Source organism: Myotis myotis, unplaced genomic scaffold (assembly GCF_014108235.1).
Source record: "Myotis myotis isolate mMyoMyo1 unplaced genomic scaffold, mMyoMyo1.p scaffold_m19_p_8, whole genome shotgun sequence".
Classification (NCBI taxonomy): domain Eukaryota; kingdom Metazoa; phylum Chordata; class Mammalia; order Chiroptera; family Vespertilionidae; genus Myotis; species Myotis myotis.
In genome coordinates, this window is record NW_023416390.1 from 28166452 (window position 1) to 28184648 (window position 18197).

Here is an 18197-nt window from a genome sequence, read left to right on the forward strand (position 1 = left end):
CTGTGGGGGCGGGGAAGACCGGGGGAGATACTCCCCGCTAATTCCGTTCCCCTTCTCTTGGATGTGGCAGGTGACTCACACCCACGCTACAGCCAGTCCACCAGCTCGGGATCCTGAACCCTATCCAAGCTAGAGTCTGAATTTTATTTATTGATTTATGTATATTAACTACCTTTTAGGTGCCACCTAATATGATCATCTCAAAGAAGTACCAAAAAATGACTCCCACACCCTGTTGTCAAAGGGGAGAAACAAAAGTAGGCAACTTAGCTCTCTACAGGGTCCACTATGGGCAGGAGGCAGCACACACATGTAACGTGTCCACATGATCACCTTTATGAAATATGTGCTTTACAAGCTAATCAAGAGGGTCAGACACATCCACACGTGAACTCAAACAGAGCCACCGTCAGGGTATGCGAAGTGAAGGAAAGCAGGTGCCCCTAGGGAGCACCCACACTGGCTGACCCAGGCAGGAGGCTTGTGGGAGTGGCATCGCCACTGAGTTCCTTTGGGGAGGGCAGGAGAGAGAGACGCAGACTGGAAGTGGAAAGGGCAGAGAAGTGGGAATGTTCAGATAATGTTCAAATGTTGAAAACTATATTTGAAAGCCCCCATGGGAGGGTAAGGGGCCTGACTGACACAGCGGGAGAGGATCAGGGGGAAGCAGTAGTGATTACTGATGAAACACTTATTGAGGCCAGACTCAGCCTCCAGCCATACATTGGTGACACTGAACTTCATTCTGTAGGCACTGGGGGAGCTGCCCTCGGACATGTCCCAGCTCCACGTCAACCTTAAGCTTCAGTGCCCAGTTAAAACCCTAACCTCAGTCATTCCAGGGCGGGGGCAGCCTGGCTTCCCACAATGGCTTTAGACACAGACAGCAGTTTTGATCTGGGGCTTGAACAAACTCCTCTCTCAGGCAGTAAGCCATAAAGAGTACATAGTCTTTCTTAGGAATGCCTGGCTAAGCTCCTAATGGCTGTGCTGCCTCGAACAGATGCTCTAACCTCCAGAATTCAATATATCCCTATTTTTATAGCCCACCTTGAGCTGTAAACATGGCACAAGAGATGGTATGCTAGTTGGCTGGCTGCTGAGGACGTGGGAAGCCCGCCTCCCAAACCACCTCCAGTTATGCACAAGTCACGCTCCCAGATTCCCAGCTGGTAGACTCCCCAGCAACTTTCAGCCTTCTCATGGGACCATCTGTCTCAGGAAGGCCAGAGGTTGACCAGTGTTCCGCACACAGCAATCCCTGACCACCCAGAATCAGGGACACCGACAGCAGCCTGTGCCAGGAGCCCTCCCAACCATGGGCTGATGACTGTCTTATAGGACACACAGTACACCCTCGACATATGCAATTACTTGTGACTGTTGAAGAGTCCAAGGAAACTGAGAAGAAAGGAGCCACAGTGTAAATATGAAAAAAACAAGGCTTGGGCAGCTTGAAATGTCCACCTGAGCTCACAAAGTTATGACTAGAACTGACGTCTGAACCTTTGGCAAATCATCTTCTCCTTGATCCTGGGGCAAATGCTGGGTGGAAGCCAGACACCAGGTGTGTGCCCTGCTTCTTCCCCATCCAAGCAAGTACTTAAAACTCTTGGAAACTCTGTTCCTTGTATTGACAGACAGAAATAATATTATAGTGGCCTTACAAACTGTTGTAGGATTGGGGCAAGGTCCCTCAACCTTGGCACTATTGGCATTTGGGGACAGAAAGTCTTTGGTGTGGGGACTGTCCTGTGCATGGTAGGAGGCTGAGCAGAGTCCCTGGCTTCCACCCACTAGAACCAGTAGCACCCTGTTCCACCCAGTTGTGTCAACCAAAAAATGTCTCTAAATGTTGCCAAATGTCCCTGATAAAACAACTCTCAGCCTCATTTAAATCGGAGGACCACACCAACCTGGCTTTATTCAAGCAACTGGTCCTCTCTGTTGGGTGGTGCCCCATCCCCTTCCTGCCACAGAGCTGATCAATCCATATTTCTAGGGTCTCAAGCTCAAAAAGTCTTCAAATTTAGATGCACTGATTTCTTTTCTTTTTTATGTATACAATCTTAGTATGTTTATGTTAACAACGTCACAAAAACCAGCCATTTTATCCTGAATAATGTGTGTATTTACATGGAAAAGGCTAAAGCATTTCTTAGAGTGCTAGTTTTTAGTGTCTCTACTTTTAAAAAATTGAGTTATAATTGACATATACTATGATATTGGTTTCAGGTATACAACACAATGATTTGATATTTGTATATATTGCAAAATGATCACCACAATAAGTCTAGTTAATAGCCATCACCGCATGTAGCTACCAATTTCTTTTCTTGTGATGAGAATCTTTAAGATCTACTTCCTTAGCAACTTTCAAATGCAGAGAACAGTTAATAACTACAGTCACCACGCTGCACATGACAGCCCCAGGACTTATGCTATAACTGCAGGCTTGCACCTTTTGTTTTTAAATTATTTCATGAAGTACAAATTGCCAATTATAAAAATAGTCAGGCGGATGTAAGGTACAGCATATGATATTATAAAAACTACGTATGGTGCCAGGTGCATCCCAGACTTATTGGGGAGATCACTTCATAAATGTCTAACCCAGGGGTCCTCAAACTACGGCCCGCGGGCCACATGCAAATACAAATATTGTATTTGTTCCCGTTTTGGTTTTTTACTTCAAAATAAGATATGTGCAGTGTGCATAGGAATTTGTTCATAGTTTTTTTTTAAAACTATAGTCCGGCCCTCCAACGATCTGAGGGACAGTGAACTGGCCCCCTGTTTAAAAAGTTTGAGGACCCCTGGTCTAACCACTATGTTGTATACCTAACACTGATATCGTATTATATGTCAACTGTAATGAAAAATTAAAATTATATCATAAAGTAGCTTGGAAAAGCTCATGATAAATTCTGATCACTGAAATCTTTGAAGTACTGAAGAAGACACTAAACAGCTTAAAAGAAGGGATTTGCCCCAAGCTTAAGAAGGCAGTTGATGGACAAAGGAACCCCATACACATTGCACACCTACCAGGTGAAGATAAACAGATGCTGTGGGAGAAACATATGGTCCCTTCTCTCAGGAAAGTAATATTTCAGTCCCTATCGACTGATCTTTACCGAATTGTGCTTTCAGAGCTTCATGCACAGTCCCATAGGATCGACTTGGACATATTTCAACAGAATCATCACTCGGCCTCAAACACTGTCCAAAGCTTCTGAAACATACTCCTTCCCTATAAGATTGTGGAAGTATTTTTAATCAAAAGAATTTTTTATTTAATTCTCTAGCACAAATGAGTTAGTGGGCTGCCAACTGCTGTTGCCACAATATAAGGGAGAGTTTTATAAATGCCCAATAGATCCACTATACCCAAGAGGGTTCTTGTGCATTCAAGACCAGAGAGTCTAGTGTAGTCATCAAAAGCACCACTCTGGGCGGTCTTAAGCAAGACACTGCAGGGCTCTGTGCCTCGGTCTTCTGCACCGAAAGGTCAGTACAAGACTATAAGAGAGTTGTTGTGAGAAGTCAGTGCTTGGCACATGAGAAATATGTGAGAAATGCCGCTATTCCTTTTATTATAGATCACTATTCCACAGCATTTCAACAGGTGTTACCCAAAAAAGAGTCTTATAGTCCAATGTCTGGAAATACTAGTTTAAGCAAAGTTAAACAAGCTTTAAAAAAACTAACTAACTGCAGCCCTTCTCAGAGCCTTTAAAATGCTGATATGCAACATGAGTATCAAGAGAGCCACCCAGGATGTCTCCTTTAACAATGGGACCTTTCTGCAGCTGGCAAATCACTGGGTGAAACACTGCTGCCCAGACTGTCTGCTAAGCATGGTCTAATGCAATCGGGATTGCTTATCAGAATGTACAGAACGTTGATTATAAAAGATACAAACATTGCCGACTACCAGAATGTGCTGAGACTACTTACTGTTAAATATTCCCAATGGCTCAAAATTCAGAATGCTGTCCATGTTGATTTCTTAAAAACATTTATTGTGGTAAGAACACTTACCACTAGCTTAACCCTCTCAACAAATGTTTAAGGAAGCATAGACAGAATGCTATACGGCAGATCTCTAGAGCTTACTCAACTTGCTTCACTGAAACTTTATGCCCTTTCATTAGTACCTGCCCATTTCCCCTCCCCCAGCGTCCATGGGTGTTTACATCACTTACCCGAGCCCCCTTTTCAGGAAAGCACTGGCAGACAGAGCAATCTCTCCCTCCACAAGGAGTGAACTTCTTTCCACTCTGGAAGGTGAAACATCTGATTCAGTACATGCAACCCATTCCTTAGCCGCCTATGTGATACACACATTACAACAAGCATGCTTGCGTTGCCTGACTCATGAGGAGTCCAGAGTATACCTTTACCTTTGAGTCTGTGAAAATAAGAGACGAATAGCGATAGATAAAAAGGCAGAGACTTTACCTTGTGGCTTGATAAAAAAGAGGATTGATGACTTTGTGAGCAAGAGTAAAAGTCTGTGTGGGCCAGGATACAATATGTCAGCTAATTGGCTTTCACCAGAACCTTCGGCATTTCTCCCTCCAGTTTAAGATTCATTTACTAAGTTGTGGATGATCTTAGAGTGTAAACTGTATAGCTAGGGGAAATATAAGTACACAATGATGCCTAATTCAAAGTATAAGTTTGACTTCTTTTCTTTTTCAGGACTCTCTTGTTTTACCTCCAAGATCAGCTAGGACATGTCTCCTTCATGGAGTCCCTCTTATGTCAACATTCTGGCAACAAATTGTTCTTCCTACAATTTGCTGATGCTTCAAGATGGTTCCTCCAACGTGTCTCTCAACCAGAAAGCTCCTGAACTTAAATAATTTGGGCACTTTCCCCACTTTCCCTGACTTTTCTTCAACACTCTCTTTAAAGACTCATGTATTTTCTTAACTTAAATGCTCCCCAAACACACACATGCACTAATTTGGGGGAAATTAGTCCCCTGCTCTTGCAAATCCTCATTATCTGTATCCAGAGTCATCCATCACTTCAATACAAAAAAGTGTATTTCCAGAGGAGCTGTTTCCATAGGTGGATTCCTCAATGACGGTGCAGTGGAGATGAGCTCTGGGTTTTGTCACTGGCTCGGGCTATGATTGGGAGAGTGGTGCCTAAAGCAGCTCCAGGTGCCAGGAGCTGAGGGCATTAACGCAAATGCTAGAAAGGCATGATCCAGCCAGGCCCAGCGCTCACTGCAGCGTGCATGTATTAACCACACATTTTTGTAACTGATAGATCGTTTTAAACTCAAGGCTGTAAACTTAAGTCTTTAGATTAATGTATAATGGGGAAACAAAACAGGTAAACCAATATTTATAGTTCTGATGGAAGTTTTATATATATATATATATATAAAACTATGTACCAATGTAGGTACATAGATATGTATGTGAATATATATATATATATATATATACACACACACATATATATATGAATATGCACATATATAAATATATGTATATGGGAGGTAAAGGAATCTATCTAGCATGTTTTTTTGTCCCCTTTTCAATCACATAATTTAGACTTTTTTTTTTTCAGGAAAATTATACTCAGAAACAATCCAAAAGAAAATATCTTTACATTAAGCAATAATGAAAAGACATCCTTATAAACAAACCTCTTAATGGATCATTGAAAGTATATAAAAATTTAAACCTTGACAAGAGCCAAGCAATTAGATAATTAAAGTTTAAAAAATGTATTTGAAGTTTTAGAAATAGATGCCTCTTGAGTTTTGAGTAACTCTGTTTTTTATGATGTAGAAACATAGAGTTCAAAACCATGGTAAGGTAAAAAAGAAAATTAAATTAATAAATGCCCAGGGCCAGATCAGGACAGCATGAAAGCATTAAAACAACTAGTCTGAACACTTAGGTTCATTTGAGGTTGGGTTCATTACTATGTGTTCAGTGAAATATCAAAACAACCAGGGAAAAAGGAGGGGCAGTTGATTCAATAGCTTGATAATAAAGGCAAGTTTGTTGTTTTATTGTTTTTTTGTGTGTGTGTTTTTTAACTTCATTGTGCCAAGCATCACTGAGATATTTGGGAGCTAAATTACATTCAGAGAAGAATCCATTTAAAATAGATCAGCAGATTCTAATAAAGAAACAGAAATAGTTGTATGTAAAGCTTTGACTTGGACCAATAACAGAAAAAAGCAAGAGGTGATTTTAGTCTCTACAAAGTTCTTCTACATTAGACACAGCCCAATAAACAGCATTTGAAAAGGAGGAGGCGTGTATAGAGGAAGAATCTTAAAAAACAGATTGTAGGAACCCATTAAAAGAAGATAAAGACTCTATCTCAGACAAGTCAACATTCAAAATATATTCTGTACTCACTGGCAATATACTGACATTCTCTAAAACCAATGTAACTTCTTCAAAGAGAAAAAAGGAAAAGTCATGATCCATTTTATGATAGATATTTTTAAATAAATATTTATTGCATAGAAAGTTTAAGAAAATAATGTTATTAATTTATAGATTAGTCATCTGCCCTATATTTGTACCTCTATTTTCTTTTTTGAAAAATAAATAACATATGCACATGATTAAAAAAAAAGCCACACCAAATAGTGCAAAGGAGTATAATGGGAAAAGACAGTTTCTCTTCCATCATGGCCTCCCATTCTCTCACCTAGAGGTAATTGATCTCCTCAAATTGGTGTCTGGATATTTATAAGCACATTCACATGATTATCACATACATACACACACAACTTTTTGGTGTGGTATATTTTCCTGTGCCTTGCTGTTTTCACTTAATCAGATGTCTTCAAAATCATGCCAAAATAATACATTTGGCTACAGACAAAGTATTCTAACTTGTGTAATCAGTCTTTACTGATGGAAATGTAACTATCTCCCTTCTGTTGCTACTGAACAATATCCTGCAACTAGTATTGTTGTGCATTTATCTTTATGCACAAGTCAATGTAAGTATGTATGATACGTTCCAAAAAGATAAATTCCGGTGTCAACGGGTACATGCACTTAAAATCTTGAAAGTTAAATTGCCTCCCATTGATACTGCAGCAATGTATATCTCCACCTTTACAACCCAACTATAGCATAGCCACTCCCTGTGTGAACTCCAGAATCTCTGCATACACAGGCTGCTGGGAAAATCCAGAGCAGGACGATCTTTGGTTCAGGAACCAAATTCATTCATATGGAACATAAGGAACACAGGAAGTGAAACTTAGGACTCTGTAAACCTTCATAATAATAATAAAAAGAATATAATACAAAAATAAACAGGAATATCAAATAAGATAAATAGAAAAATCCACACACATATATTTCAGTGTGTTTTCATTTATTATTTCAGGTGATGCTCTCAAGTGCATGTGAACTGAGCTGGATAAATCTTACCATCTTTACTTCAATCAGGATAAACTGAGTCTTGGTTAGGTTAAGAGATCAATCATTGTCACAGCCAAGAACCAAGACTTCTCATTTCTGAACACAAATGCCTTCTACTCCTGACTGATAAGAAGAGAACAGAAAGAAGCTTTCTATTTGATTTGCTTTGATAACTTGCATCACAGAATTGGATTGGGTGGATCCAAGCTGGAGAGATGAGATAGAAATATGTTCACTAGAGTGATTTAATGCAGCCCAGCTGTCTTAAGATCGACCTGAGTTACAGGCAGCCCATTGAATTTCCCAAAAACATCTGAAGTTGGTTTTTAATAACTTAGATTCTTAGATCTTATTACAGAATGTTCTAGTCTTATCTTACTCCAGAGTTAAAATTTCAAATTTAATCTTATATTTCTTGATTTAATCGTGAAGTGGCCCAGCTGCTTCCTGGCCCTCTCCAAAAAATGTTTTTAAGAAAGGATTATATTATAAAATAAAAATATCTCCAATATCATTTGGAGGCAGTTTGCTAAGCAGTCTTGACTGTAAAAGATAAAAGAAACTTTAGAGTTCATCTAGTCCAACACTTCATTTTACAGATGAGAAAACTGAATCCCAGGGAGCTACTTGCTTAAAAATATAACAAAAATAATGCATTCAATAAAGTGTATTTTCAGCATGCCATCAGAGCTAATTAATGTACTTACCCCATATACAAGTTGCATAGAGAAGAGAATAAGTATAAGTGACCTACAAAAAAGCAAAAATGCAGATGAATTTAAACTGTCCCTTTTCATGCAAACCACAATAAATAAGTAAATGAATAAAGGAATTAATTCTAAAAAACTTCTTATATTTAATAGGCTGTTGACACCAGCTGATTGTCACTGGTGACAAGATAAACATTATCCTCTCTCTAGTGGTCTTCATTACCTTTTCCCTTATTAATCAGTCCAGAAGTACTCACACCCCTTAGTGAGGTCCTCATTGTGTTGGGTACCATGGAGACACTGAAGGTGAAGCCTGGTTGGATAGATGAGTGAAGGAAAATGACTCTCAGAATGAAAACTAGAGAGGAGAGGCTTTGCCCAGGGACGGTGCAAAGACAGTGCATGCTGAATGACATTAAGGAAAGCCAGCTAGAAGGAGGTAGGAGGGAAGGAAACCTAGCTGGACAGGGAGATAGTTTGGAAAGGGACGGAGAAATGTTGAATGATGTGCTCAAAAAGTCACAGGCAGACTGGTACCAAGTCAGGGGGATGGGGGGGAGGCGGTCAGGTCCGGTCTGAGTCCCATCACTCAGTCCTTCCTCTCCTCCTGCAGTATATATTAAAAAATAATGAGCTCTTTAACGAACCATTCAAAATTAAGATTACTTTGCAGTTTCCTCCACATCCTCTTCAAACAAGTAAGACTCGATGGCACTTCTGATAACTACATGCTCCTTTCCACCACCCTCTCCTCCTTCATTGCCCAAAATACGTGTTCATCAGCTTGAAAATTTTTCATATTTTTCATTATTTAATGTTTCTCTGCCTTAACTCCAAAAGTCTCCTTTAGTCACTTGTAACAATATCATATTAGCTTCCTACTGCTGCTATAACACATTACCACAAACTCAGAGGCTTAACACATAACACACATTCATAATCTTATGGTCTGGGGGTCAGAAGTCTGAAATAGGTCTCACTGGGTCACACCGGTGAAAATCAAGGCATTGGCAGGGCTGTGTTCCTTCTGGAGATGCCAGGGGAGAGTCGGTTTCCCTGCCTTGTCTGGATTCTAGAGGCTGCCCGCATTCCTTGGCTTGTGCTCGCTTCCATCTTCAAAGCCAGCAGGGGCAGGTCAAGTCTCTCTCTTGCTGTATCCCTCTGACCTCTTCCTCTTCTACCACATCCCTTCTTGGACTCTCACTCTCCTGCCTCCTCCTACTTCGAAGGGCCCTGCTGATTATACTGGATCCACCCTGATAATCCAAGATAATCTCCCCCTGGAAAGGTTAGCTGATTAGCAATCTTAATTCCACATTCGACTGTAAATCTCCCTTGCCACAAAACAAAACATAGTCATGGGATTAGGATGTAGACTTCTTTGGGGGCATGTATCCTGTTTACCATACTCATGAAATGCATTGAGCTAACTCTGCTAGTTATAGGGACTCTGCTGCTCTGGACATAAAGGAAACGTTTTGCTCTTCAAAGCCAGTGTGTAAGAGCCAGAACCTGCAGCCTTTAAGTGGGCACCTTCCCATTCGGTAAGAGTATGTGGGTGCAATTCAGGGAGAATAGAAAGGATTTGTGTTTAATAATAAAAACGAGATGCAAAATGGCAGGCATAACCCATCGATTTCTGGAATGACTGGCTTTTTGACACATGAAGCATTCATATAATTCATACCTATAAAACCAACATAGAGCCCTAGCTGGTTAGGCTCAGTGGACAGGGTGTTGGCCTATGGACGGAAGGGTCCCAGGTCCGATTCTGGTCAAGGGCACATGCCTGGGTTTCGGGCTCGATCCCCAGTCGGTGGCGTGCAGGAGGCAGCTGATCAATGTTTCTCTCTCATCAATGATGTTTCTATCTCTCTCTCCCTCTCCCTTCCCTCTGAAATAATTTAAAATTTTTAAAAAAAACAACAACATTGAGGAAGCATTATTATTGAATAAAAGCACTGAGGATACTCACCAGGGCTTTGTGGCCAAGAGCTTGAACCACCTGAAAGAGCACCTTACTAACTCCATGTGCATGTCTTACTGCACAGCCAGTCTGAGTCCTCAGTCTTCTCTTCCAGATGATTCCCGTTCATAAGTGAGGTTTAAAGTCTGTACATGGTAAATATAAACATATCCCTTAAAACACAGTATGGATTATAAGGTTGAAATAATTACTTTCCTTGTTCATAGTGATGAAAATATTCAAAACTTCAAAAAAATATTTTACATAATCTTTCCTTAGTGGTAGGTAGTTAAACTGAATAAATATCAATTTTTATTCTTAAAAATAAAAATACTCTCAAATTCTTTATATGTCAAATATATTTTTGAGAAGTAAAAAGATGTATCTATATACACATATATACATAAAATGCTTTCATAAAAAGTATTGCTTCATTTCTCTAAGTGGAATTTTCTTCTATTTAATTGTTTTTCTTGAAAATCCGAATTAAATTCACTTGAGTGCTATTTTTACTGTTTGAAAGTAGGAAAGGAACCCTCTAGTATAGAAACACATATTTTGCACACATACAACAAATATATGTCAAATATTTTTATGTAAAATGATACAACTAATGTGGAAATGTTTTGATAGTTCCTCAAAAAGTTAAACATAGGAGTTACCATCCAACCCAGCTATTCCATTTCTAGGTATAAAACCAAGAGAATTGGCAATATATGTTCACACAAAAACTTGCACATGAATATTCATAGCAGAATTATTCATAATAGCCCGAAAGCAGAAACAAGCCAAATGTCCGTCAATTGATGATTGGATAAGCAAAAAGTGCTTCAGCGGTTCTCAACCTGTGGGTTTCGACCCCTTTGGCAGTCGAACAACCCTTTCACAGGGGTTGCCTAAGACCATCCTGCATATCAGATATTTACGCTATGATTCATAACAGTAGCAACATTACAGTTATGAAGTAGCAATGAAAATAATTTTATGGTTGGGTCACAACATGAGGAACTGTATTTAAAGGGCCAGAAGGTTGAGAACCACTGTATCCATACATTGCCTTTGGCCATAAAATAAATGAAAGACTGATACATGCTACAACATGGATGAACCTTGAAAACACGATGCTAAGTGAAAAGAGTCACATACTATATGATTTCATGAGGTGAAATATCCCAAACAGGCAAATCCATAGAGACAGAAAATCGATTAGTAATTACTAGAGGTTGGCAAAGAGAATTGGGAGGTACAGGGTTTCTTTTGGGGTGATGGAAATGTTCTGGAATTAGATAGTGGTGATGGTTGCACAACATTCTGAATATACTAAAAACCACTGAATTGTAAACTTTAAAGGAGTCAAAAAGATGAATTTTATTTTGTGAACTTTATCTCAATAAAATAAGAAAGACTATTTTGACTCAAAGAACTTATGACTTTGATAAAAGATTTTTTTTGGCTTAAAGAATTGAAATGTCTCATCTTAAAAACTGGCTTTGCTGAATACCAGAATTGGGTAGAGAGCAGAAAACTAGGAGTGTTGAAAATTACAAGCTATTTTTAAATTTCTGGGTAAAACCTGGATAAACTAACTCAATGATGTATTTATGAGAGACTAGTTTTCTAAGTTTTCTAAGTAAGTGGTAGAGCAACATTCCATGATACAGTTTCAAAATCAATAGAAACAGAATCTCTTTCAATGCCCAGATCTTTTCCCATCCCTAAATCCATCCTTTTATTTTTTTGTGTGTGTGTGTTTTGTTTGTTTGTTTGTTTGTTATTTATTTATTTTATTGCTTAAAGTATTACAAAGGGTATTACATATGTGTCTTTCCCCCCCGCCCCTTGACAATCCCCTGGCCTCCCCTACCCCCCAGTGTCTTATGTCCATTGGCCTAAATCCATCCTTTTAAATAAAGGTATTTTTTAGTTTCATTCTAGAAGTCAGTCTCAAGAAAACAAATTATTGTTTTGGAAGAAATACATGAATTGGTTTGAATCATTTAAAATGTACTTGATATCTGTAATAATAAAAGCATAATATGCTGCCAAAACCGGTTTGGCTCAGTGGATAGAGCATCGGCCTGCGGACTGAAAGGTCCCAGGTTCGATTCCGGTGAAGGGCATGTACCTGGGTTGCGGGCATATCCCCAGTAGGAGATGTGCAGGAGACAGCAGATCGATGTTTCTCTCTCATCGATGTTTCTAACTCTCTATCTCTCTCCCTTCCTCTCTGTAAAAAATCAATAAAAAAAATATATTAAAAAAAAAAGCATAATATGCTAATTAGACCAGATGTCCTTCCAGACGATCTTCCGGACGAAACTGGGGCTATGAGGGCCAACCCCTTTACCCGAATTTTGTGCATCGGGCCTCTAGTTTTAAATAAATAGAAAGCACAGGCAGAAATTAAAGAAAATCAGAGATATTTGCATTTTTGCCTCAAAAGAGATACATGATACAATTATTCTCTATGCATAATTGTGATAAAGGGGGTACAAAAGGGGATTTTATTAAAATAGAGTATTGATATCATCACCTTTCAGAGTAAGAATGCCTTATCATGGATCATGATCCTGATAACCTAGGAGTTCCTTTGTACATTTTAATTGAATTGCTGGATGGCTGGACAAATGGATGGCTGGCTGGCTGGATGGCTGGATGGATGGATGGATGGATGGATGGATGGGTGGATGCATGGATGGACGGACGAAACAATCTGCAGGAAACCTAACTGGTCTCCCCATTAGTGGGACTGCCCAATGTAAAAGGACACTGAGCCAAACCGGTTTTGGCTCAGTGGATAGAGCGTCGGCCTGCGGACTGAAAGGCCCCAGGTTCAATTCTGGTCAAGGGCATGTACCTTGGTTGCGGGCACATTCCCAGTAGGAGGTGTGCCGGAGGCAGTTGGTCGATGTTTCTCTCTCATCGATGTTTCTAACTCTCTATCCCTCTCTCTTCCTCTCTGTAAAAAATCAATAAAATATATTTTAAAAAATAAAATAAAATAAAAGGACATTGATAACAATGAACAGACACAGCTATATGGGGAGTACCCAACGCATTCTCATCACCATGCACTTAGTTATTGTATATGCTCTATGACCACAGGGATTTCACCTTTGACTTCAAGTTTATTTTTTATCATTGACATTTTTACAGATGTCCCCCTTTTTCCCCTCTCTCCCCGCTCCCAGGCCTTCAACAGACTAATATGTCCACAGGCATGGATGCATGGAGCAGACTGACAGATCTCAGAGGTGAGAGGGGTAGGGTGGATGGGAAGAGATTAACCAAATAAATTATATGCATACAAGCATAACCCATGGATACACTCAACAGTGGTGAGAGGATTTCATCTGTTTTTATTCTCGGATTTATCCCCAGTGCCATAATAATGCCTGGAATACAGTAAGTGCTCCAGGATGTATTTGTTGTATGAATAAACTTGGGGAAGAGACTTTGGGACCTTCAGAATGTGAAACAAATATATTAAATAGGAAAAGTAAGATGAGGCTAACTCTGAATACAGGTGAGGGAGGGGAGGAAGGGAGAGTGAGGGAGATGGAGAGGAATCATAACAGCTTTGGGGGAAGTGAAGAGAAATAAGCATTTACTGGCCATATGTAGGATTCTTTGCTAAGTGTTGTTCACATCAAGTCACTTCCTTCTCATCAAGTTTAGTAAGAAAAGTATTATTCACGTTGTACAGAAAAAACAAACTGGATAAATGCAAGTAATCTGTGCAAAGTAACAGAGCTAATAAACAGCAGAACTGACTGTAATACGTATCCCTTCTCCCACAGGACCCCTGGCATGGCAGCCTTCAGACTTTTCTGTTCTCATACTCCCATAAGAATTTTGAAAAACCTATGCACACTACCTCTTCTTTTTTTTTTTCAAATTCATATATAAAAACTTTCATCTTCTTTTTAAATAGTTCCAAAGAGTATAATCTGGAACACTGTAAATGATGACCTATAAAATAAAACTGTTGCAGAATTATTTCAGGTGTGGCCAAGAAATCATAAGGCCATGGCAATCAATTTTCACCACCATCAGTTTAAAATATATGTGTACAAGTTCTTTAACAACAGAAATTTTATATTCATTTTCTTCTTGAATTCATATTTATATTATCTTTCCCCACATACACCCTAGTGCAATATAATTTTATACTTGAAAACCATATTGATCACCCTATCATACTTCTCTGCAACAAAAAATTATATAAATGGAATATTTTTTCATATCCTATGATTGAAAATCTCTAAGTCTTAAAAAATGTATTTCTCCTGGATTGGCTTATCATTATGATGATTAGTAGTATGTCATTCATCAAATAAATTTAAATTTTGATAGACAATTATTAAACATTAAAAGTAAAATTTTATTGGAATTGTAGTTGGTAATGAATGAATGGGGCTTTTTTGTATCTCCATTTAGCCGTAAATTAATAATACTTCTTACTGGAATAAGACAGGTTCAACAACAATCCTACTTCTGTTTTAATTTTTAAAGCTGTAAATTCTAATAAAACGTATTCACAGAAAATAAGAAGTTGTGAATAAAAGGCATCTGTTATACAAATGTCATTAAATTGTATGCCAAAAGCAATACAGACTTTATCATCCAGATTATTTTGAGTAATATTTCAGCTGAAAAGCCTTCCTTCCATTGTGATAACTGCAAAAGTTGGGAACCACCTGGTCCGGAGGACGTGGAGCCCAGGAGGTAGAACTCTTTCCATTCTCAACGCTGGCATTTACACTGCACATCACTTGGCCCCATAAACAGTCCTTATACTCTGGGGCAAAGCAGGTTGGGGATGGATGGGGGCAGGGGAATGGGGTAAGGATATGGCTTTCTTTTAAAAAGTAGACGAAGGACTAGTGTTAAAGGGGAGCTGAGAACCTGGGCTATTTTCAGATAGAAAAAAGAATATATATAGCAGTTGAGAATGTAGACATTGATTCCTTTATTTAATTTTTCAAGCTGCCTGCATGAATCTTAAGAATCTTTTTGGCCCTAATCGGTTTGGCTCAGTGGATAGAGCGTCAGCCTGCGGACTCAAGGGTCCCAGGTTTGATTCCAGTCAAGGGCATGTACCTTGGTTGTGGGCACATCCCCAGTAGGGAGTGTGCAGGAGGCAGCTGATCTATGTTTCTCTCTCATCAATGTTTCTAACTCTCTATCCCTCTCCCTTCCTCTCTGTAAAAAAATCAATAAAATATATTTTTAAAAAATATTTTTTTAAAAAAAGATTTTTTTTTTTGTCCCCCAAAGTCCATGTAGTCAGTTTGAAGATTTTTGCTCTGAATGAGCTGCCAAAGATCCCTTGTTCACTGGTTCACCTGGAGTGAGCCTCAGATAACTATCCCATAGGCTGTCTAGCCTAAATCAAGCCAGACTTTACGATTGCTCTCCTGCCTAAGCTGCAGCAATAGCTAAACACAGCCCCATCCTCTCTCCGCTGGACACTGTGAACAGCATTGTGCACTACACTCTACAGTTCACAAAAGGCTGTCACAACAATCTATGAGGATTTTATTTGTTGCAACTGCCTGTGTTAAGAGCATAAACACTTTTGTCTCAACCAAGCTTTTTTTATTCTGAGGACGAAAAAAAGGGAAGGCCTGCATGGCAATTTTGCAAACTCAAAGACCTCAAGTATCCACAAAGGATGGTCTGAAATTAAAACTTGAACTAAAAGCAGCAGAGAGTCATGTCCTAGGCCAGTATCTTCCCTGACAAAGGTCAATCTTTACCTTAACTGAGCCTATTGTCTTTTTGCATCTACTATAACAAACACATCAGTGAAATGTCAGGGTTAACTTGTAACTTCCCTTTTTCTGGACCCCTCAGGGCACAACCACAAGTTCCTGGCACCAAGACTGAGCCCATAAATTCCTTCATTATTACTGTCATCATGTTAATTGTTGGCTGTTAACTATCCTGTAGCCACCTAAGTAAAAAGAAGTGTTTATCATTTTACTTTTTATCCAATCCCAGAGGTTTCCTCACTTTGCTTTCTCCTGCCTTTCTAATCTATCACCAATGGATTTCATGTACAGTGGGGCCTTGACTTGCTAGTGTCCCGACTAACGAGTTTTTCCAGATACAAGCCGTCTCTCGGCCGATTTTTTGCTTTGAGTTGCAAGCTAAAATTCGTGTTACGAGCCAGCTTCAGATACCCCACCGATTGGCACAGCGAACGTCACAGTGAATGCCACATCAGCCCAGCATCACGTGTCTCACTCGTTCACTTTTGATTTGATATATGAGTAATTTGAGTTACGAACTCCATCACAGAACGAATTAAACTCGTAAGTCAAGGCCCCACTGTAACCCATTTACATCTCCTCCTTTGATTGAAATGTATAAAACAAGATGAAAAACTGCCATTCTCTGGAGCATTATCCCAATATGGTGAGATTCTGCTTCCCAGCAATTGTCCACAGTTTGGCTCAAATAAACTCGCAAAAATTCTTTACAGGTTTGAATGTTTTTACATTAACAATTCCATCAAACAAAAATACCCCATCACTCAGAACAGCATCCCTCCTAGCGGTTCTCAACCTGTGGTCTCGACCCCTCTGGGGGTCGAACGACCCTTTCACAGGGGTCGCCTAAGACCATCGGAAAACACATATATAATTACATATTGTTTCTGTGGTTAATCACTATGCTTTAATTATGTTCCATTTGTAACAATGAAATTGGGGGTCACCACAACATGAGGAACCGTATTAAAAGGTCGCGGCATTAGGAGGTTGAGAACCACTGCATCTCACAAAAAAATGGCTGTTACCGCTTGACACTGTGGTTCCAGTGGAGTCTATCACTACTACAAAAAAACAAAATCTCCAAACAATCCAAAGTGCTATGCCATGAACACATATGCAAATGATAGCTTTGGAGAATTGCCTATCTAGGAAACTTCTGCAAAAGTTGTGTACCTTTCAAAGAACATGATTTACTTTGCCCACTTTTATTCCCAAGGCAGAGGTGTTCTCCATAGACTGATTCATCCTAGCCCTGTCAGCCCGGCTAGGTGGGGTGTGACCAGGTTTTCATCACCTGGTGCTGTCTCCCCAGCCACATTGACATGAGGACAACCATCTGACCCAACCCAAGGTTTGGCTTAGTGACATTGAACTCTGGCTCTGGGCTGGAGGATGGTGCCAAAAGATAATCTGGATCAGTCCTCTTGGAAAGCTGAAATGATGAAACTGAGAGTAGAAGTGAGGATGAGGGAGGAAGGATGCATCCAGAAATGCCCCAAGGTCGAGTAGGGCATTAGAAAATGGGGACAGGTCAAGGCAAAGTACAAGCCTTAAGTTAGAAAAAAAACAGATATGCAGAGTAATCATAAACAGCTCTTTTCAAAAGAAGAAAATGGAAAAAGACAGAGGGTTTCATGAGAGGATTGAAGACTAGCTCATTCCCAAGAGCTTTTCTTGGTTCAGTCTTAGAGTCAGTGCCTGTTACTTGAGCAAACTGATCTGGGCAACTTGGTCAAAGGCTGTGACACACCAGGGAGCTCATCTGGAAACCCCCAACAGAGGGAAGGTGAACTTAGGTGACCTGAGTCTTTGACATCCTCCTTGCTCACCAGCCCAAGTAAGTTCCACAGGTGCTTTCCCAGTGTGTATTTACATCTGTGTTTTCCAGCATGTACATTCAGTAAATAGCACTGTTCTCTTCTTCCAGCTCCCTGAGGTCATTTCTTTTCTTTTTTAAAAATATATTTTTATTGATTTCAGAGAGGAAGGGAGAGGGAGAGAGAGAGAGACAGAAACATCAATGATGAGAGAGAATCATTGATATGGGCCACTTCCTGCCCGCCCCTCCCCTCTTTCCCTCCCCCTCCACCCCCTTACTAAGGATCGAGCCTGCAACAAGGGCATGTGCCCTTGACCGGAATCGAACCTGGGATCCTTCAGTCCACAGGGCGACACTCTATCCACTGAACCAAATTGGCTAGAGCAGGTCATTTCTTTTCTTATGAAAATTTTGGATTCTAACTCCACTGAGAATATCTTCCAAATGCTAAGTCTGGGAACAAGATCTGAGATATTCCAAATCACAATCTCTACCATG

At 39.7% G+C, this 18197-nt stretch overlaps 1 protein-coding gene across 4 annotated transcripts in view; it reads right to left on the bottom strand.

Moving 5' to 3' along the window:
- Positions 1-18197, bottom strand: part of COL4A4 (collagen type IV alpha 4 chain) — a 112602-nt gene that overhangs the window by 84359 nt on the left and 10046 nt on the right. For all 4 annotated transcript variants that reach the window (XM_036320241.1, XM_036320240.1, XM_036320239.1 and 1 more), the window contains exons 2-4: positions 10110-10246; positions 8132-8174; positions 4209-4283 (exon numbers count right to left, since the gene is read on the bottom strand). In XM_036320241.1, the coding sequence (XP_036176134.1) occupies positions 4209-4283; positions 8132-8174; positions 10110-10171 (180 nt within the window). In that variant the 5' untranslated portion in view covers positions 10172-10246. The remainder of the gene's footprint in view (positions 1-4208; positions 4284-8131; positions 8175-10109; positions 10247-18197) is intronic.